A 5,620-nucleotide genomic window follows, 5' to 3' on the forward strand; every position below is an offset into this window, starting at 1 on the left:
AGGCTGAGGCGGGAGGATCACTTGAGCCCAGGAGTTGGTGATGAGCCAGGGCAACATATTGAGAGACTGTTTTTAAAAATAAATAAATAAAAGTTTTAGGCTATTATTATTTAATAGATGTCCTGATTACATTCTGTCACTATCAGATGAACCTTTTCATTTGATTTTCCCCTTTTTTTATTCCTGCCTTTTCTTAGACCTGTTAGCAATTTCCATATGAATTATACAGTTCAGCAGTTAAAAGAACTAAGATGGTCCATCTTAAACAGTTGTAACACTGTTGATCTGTAACTGACTAGACAGTTAATAGTAAATGGCATAAAGCAAAAAAAAAAAACATCCAGCATTTGAATGATAATAGGAAGAATCTTCAGGCTGATTTAATGACTATTAATCTTGAACTTAACATGGCTTGTCAGTTAATGAGGTAGTGTGTTGAGAATTAATGACTGATTTTTTTGAGGTATCAAAAATAATAAAAAATACAAACTTGAGAATCCAAGGAAGCTTAAATATAGTAGATGAGGACCTGTACAACAAAATATATAATAATCTCAGTGTACAATTTTAATGAAAAGCAGTGCTAAGATTTCATGTTAAAATATGTATACCTGAAGGTAAATTGTTGATTGAAATGATATTTATTAGAATAGGCTACTAAGAATAGGCCTTCTTTCACAGATGAGTATGTTATAAATGTTTCCAAAGTTATAGAGCATTTGAGTCAGTAATTTTCTGATTTTGAAATAGGTAAAAGTTGATTCCAAATAAAAGTTCAGGTACCAGAAATAAACCATTTTTACTATTTTTCCAGATATTTGAACTTTTTTCTTTAGACCCCTGAATGACAAGTAACTTTCCCTTTCTTTTTGTTTATACATTTTAACCTCATTTAAGAGCAATGACGATCTTCAGGACAATAGTGAGACGCTTCCAAGAAAAGTGTTATTAACTGAATTTAGATCACTGGTGGTGAAAAACTCTACTTCCAGAAATCCATCTGTTGTAAATAATGATTATGGCCAACTAAAGAATTTCAAGAAATTCAAAAAGGTAGGTATTTCTTTAACTGTATCACAAGAGGGCAGTGTTCGAAATGTTTTTAGAAATACTGTTGCTACTAAACAATAATAAAAAACAGTTTACATTGAAAACTGATGCTATTTCTTCTGCTTAAGACAGTTGAAAAATTAATCTAGGAAGGATGTGAATGGACGGTTAATGAATATATGGGACCCCTAGAATGAATCAGATTTCATCAAGACAGTTCTTTACAGGTTGTTGTTTACCTGGTTTTCTCCACCTTAAGCAGGTGGCTTTGTCTAGAATGACAGGGTCCTTCTTGTCATTCTAATATCCATCTACAGTGACTTGAAGGGGTTCTTTAGCTCAGGGCTTTATGAAGATAAAAATTTGTTAAAATAACAGCATATACAATAATGAAAACAAAATAAAGATATGTACACTGAGTATTACCATCAGACCTGAGCTTCTCCTCATTAAGGAACTGATATTTATCAGTGTGGTTAAAAGAATATTTCTGATCCAGTCTGTATTCTTTTGTTTTCTGTTCAGGGATATTTGCTTCTTGTTCCAGACCTACTTCTAACTGCTAGCATTTGCTTATGTATTTGATCAGAGTGCAGTAATTATATCAAAAGTAATTTTTGTGGAAAACTGCTTCTCTCTGTAATGTGATCTGTACAATTCTTGCCATGACCGTGAGGTGGTATAGCTTTTTCTCTCCAGTGTGAGCATTGACTATTAACATTTCTCAATAAAATTAGTTTTCTACCTACTATGACAGTATCTATAGGGTTCTGAACTCCATTCGATGAGAAGAATTTCTTCTGCTTAGGGAGGAAGACGGAAATGTCTCCTACTTGCATGGCACCGTGATACACCTTTTTGTTTAACACCACTTCTTCCCACCCCATAGCTGTGGCTCATGTATAGCACAAGGGCATTCCTACTGCATATTTACTTCATGTTTAAAATCATGTTACAAAATCTCATTGTTAAAGAAATCAGAATTCAAAGGACTTTTTTTATTGGTTAAGTTAGCAAAGAAAGAGCTATAATGTTCAATTCACGATTGGCACAGAAATGGTATAAAAATAGCTCTGAGGAAGTATAAAGTAGTACAAACTTCTGGAAGGTGATTTAGAAAGATTTAAAACCCTTAAAAATACTGATATCCTTAACTAAGAAATTTGTTTTGAAACTATAGAAGAAATTCAAACTAAAATTTGTATAGAAAGATGTTTAACTAGATTGTCTCTAATGAAGGAATTTGTCTTGAGTTTTCCTTAAATCTCCAAATCCATGACATGGCTCTTTTTGTACTTTTAAAATACTGTTTAATGATGAAAACTGATTTAAAATTTCCTCACCACTTCATATATTGGAATTTTAAAAGCACGTCCCATAAATATTAAGGATTTATTACTTCCTAAATACAAAATTAGCAATGTGTTTGATAAGTATTTTTGCATGGAATTTTCTTTTTTTCAGCATCTCTTTGTAAACAATTAAAATATTAAATTAAAAGTATAAATTGTTCACATCTTCAACATATCCTGCTAGAGATCTATAAACTGGGAAATTTTGAAAAGATTTAAATTTCCATCAATACTAGAAAGGGCTTAAAATTTGAGATCTTTAGAACAAAATATAATGCTTTCAATCATAGTGTATGTTCAACATGAATTCCTTTAATTGTTAAATGACAAGCTAGGGTCATTTTTTTAATAAAAACTTTAAATTTAAAATCCTAAATTCTTTTTAGTGTATAAATCCCAATGACATGTCCAAATTTGGAATAGTAATAGCTAGAAAAGGGCAAAAATAGATGAGTCTAGCACAGAGTTAACCTCTCTCTCACCTTTGTGGGGTATAAACATCTCTGGCACTTAGATTATGCATGATTTACAATCTTTGCTTTTTAAGCTTTTTAAAAACTAGTCATCTTAATTTGTTAATCTGTTTAACCTCACTACTTTTACAGATCACATTTCCTGGAGCAGGAAAACTTCCACACATCATTGGAGGATCAGATCTAATAGCTCATCATGCTCGAAAGAATACAGAATTAGAAGAATGGTTAAGGCAGGAAATGGAGGTTAGTAGGACATGAGGCCCACAGACTTGTTTGAATTGCACTTTGGTCTCTTGTGGTTTCTGTAGAACAAATTCTTCTTAAAACCAAACTTCAGATAAGTAACTTAAGATCATTCAGTAAAATTCCTGAAATACAAAGCCTTAAGATTAATCTCTACTTTTGCCTTAAACTTCAAGAGAATTCAAGATTTATTTTTGTTAGTTGAAAAAAATTGGGACATAAACAAATGAAGTAAATTTTAATCTTACTGTAAAGGAGGTAAAAGGAGGAAAAAAGGATTAAGCCATAATAATTTAAAAGGAAACTAAAGAATAATAATTAAAAGGTTGGCCATGTAGTTATCTGGAGGATATTACAAAATATCAGTTACATGGAATGTAAATGGACCGCCCTTTTTAAATCTGGGAATTGTATTTCAACAATTCTGAAATTTCTCATTTATTATTTTCTTGAATATTACCCATTTGCTGTTTTCTCTGTTACCTCCTGGAATTCCAGTTTGACATAAGTTAAATTTTTTCAGTTTCTTTTCCATGTGTCTTAAATTCTTTTCTATATATTTCATCACTTTGAATTATATTTTTGGTAGTTTATTCAAATTGTTTTCCAATTTATTTCTCTCTTCTCAACTCTGGTTGGTATTTCATCCATCCATTGAGTTTTAATTAAACCTATTGCATTTTTTCATTACAGAAAGTCCTTTTCATTCTTTTCTAAATCTCTTGCTAATTTTTTGGATTTTTTTTTTTTTTTGAGACAGGGTTTCTCTCTGTTGTCCAGGCTAGAGTGCAGTGGCATCTTAATAGCTCACAGCAACCTCAAACTCCTGAGTTCGAGTGATCCTCCTGCCACAGCCTCCTGAGTAGCTGGGACTACAGGTGCATGACACCATGCTCAGCTAATTTTATTTTTTTCTAAGTTTTGTAGAGACAGGGTCTCACTATGTTGTTTAGGCTGATCTTGAACTCTCGACCTCAAGCATTCTTCCTGCCATGACCTCCCAAAGTGCTGGGATTACCGGCATGAGCCACCACATCTGGTCCCCTGCTAATATTTTTAAGCTCCTCTTTTTAATATTCTTTGCCTGATGGTGTCAGTATCCAAAGTGTTTGTTGATCTGTTTTCTGGTCTTATGGTACCTTGTTTTCAAGTATATCTTTTGTGATCTTTGAATGTGAACTGATTGTTTTCCTTGGAACTTGATCTGTGGGATTTCCTTCAATCTTCGGTTCAGATTTATTTCCTCCAGAAAGATATGTTTGTATGTGTCAGTCTTGTTCTACCTAGATGAGACCACTTTAAATTAAAATCTCTTCTTGTGATTTTTCTGAATCACCCAGGCGGCTACTAGTGTGTAATTTGGACCAGAAGCCTGAGTGAATGAGGCTAGCTTGTCATTATAAACTTAAATAAGATTTTTATTTCTTTCCTTCAGGTGCCACAGTCAAGACAGGCAGGGTTTTTTTGCTATCTCCTTCTGTGTTGTAAGGTTTATTTCTCTTTTTTCCTTTAGTGCTGGGTCTTTTTTTAAAGTCCCCATCTTGGGTTTTCCTTCGTATCACTCATGCCCCATACAGACATCAAAGCAGAGCTCAGGTTTTGCACAGTTTGCAGACCGGCGGGGCAGAGCAAAAGCTGGCTGTGGTACTTGCTGACCTCTCAGGGTTCCTTATTTTGCTTTATTCTGGGTATAATGTATCCTTCACCAATTCATTTTTTAAAATGTTTTTTTAATCAGGGTTATTTTTAAATAAGGGTTATTAGGAAGGTCGCTCGTAAAAGTAGCATTGTTAGGAAGGTCACTCATTTCGCTGTCATAAAATGAAAAAATGAGAAGTCACATCCTTTCTCCTCTTTTTTGAAAGAATAATTGGCTTTATTATTCTGTAAATGTGCATTTCAAAGAATTATAGCAGTATACAAAAGAATGAAGAAGTGAAACCTAAAGCCCAGAGATTACATGTTTAAACATCAAGTGAATAATATTCCAAACATCTCTTCATTGACAAGTGGTGAGGGGCAGGGACAGACTGGGAAGAGAGGGAGAGACATTGGCAGAAGGAAGTTAAACTGAAGGCGTTGCTGAATTTGTGTAAATGTTTCTTCCCTCTAAGATATTTTATTTCCTGAGATACCTCTAAGCTTAAGGGGAGAAAATATGAAAATCATTGTAACTTGGAATCAGTATTTGTTTTAGACTGCATATTTCAATTTTAGAGACTGTTTGTTGGCTCCCTGCTGTGAAGAGTGAGAACATTATTTGTACTTCCTCCCTCCCCCCTCCCCCACCTCATGCCAGTCCTATTTTTCCTCTTTTTAGGTGACTTGCATGTCTGCAATATTGTTTCTTCAGCTCGAAAGTCAGTAACAATCAGAATATATCTATGTGTTGATCATTCTCCATTAGTTTTTCCTGGAATACAGTATGCTATTTTGATTTGCGGTATAGTTCTTTTGCATTTCAAAGAACTTTTCTATTATATCTTTAAAAATATTTTT

General features: G+C 33.4%; 1 protein-coding gene across 1 annotated transcript in view; it reads left to right on the top strand.

Moving 5' to 3' along the window:
• NBN (nibrin) overlaps window positions 1-5,620 on the top strand; it is a 52,322-nt gene that overhangs the window by 40,118 nt on the left and 6,584 nt on the right. Inside the window, exons 8-9 of the mRNA XM_012643543.1 lie at window positions 898-1,053; window positions 3,008-3,121. Of these exons, the coding sequence (XP_012498997.1) occupies window positions 898-1,053; window positions 3,008-3,121 (270 nt within the window). The remainder of the gene's footprint in view (window positions 1-897; window positions 1,054-3,007; window positions 3,122-5,620) is intronic.

This window comes from Propithecus coquereli, unplaced genomic scaffold, assembly GCF_000956105.1.
Source record: "Propithecus coquereli isolate 6110/MARCELLA unplaced genomic scaffold, Pcoq_1.0 Scaffold2, whole genome shotgun sequence".
In the NCBI taxonomy this organism is placed as follows: Eukaryota; Metazoa; Chordata; class Mammalia; order Primates; family Indriidae; genus Propithecus; species Propithecus coquereli.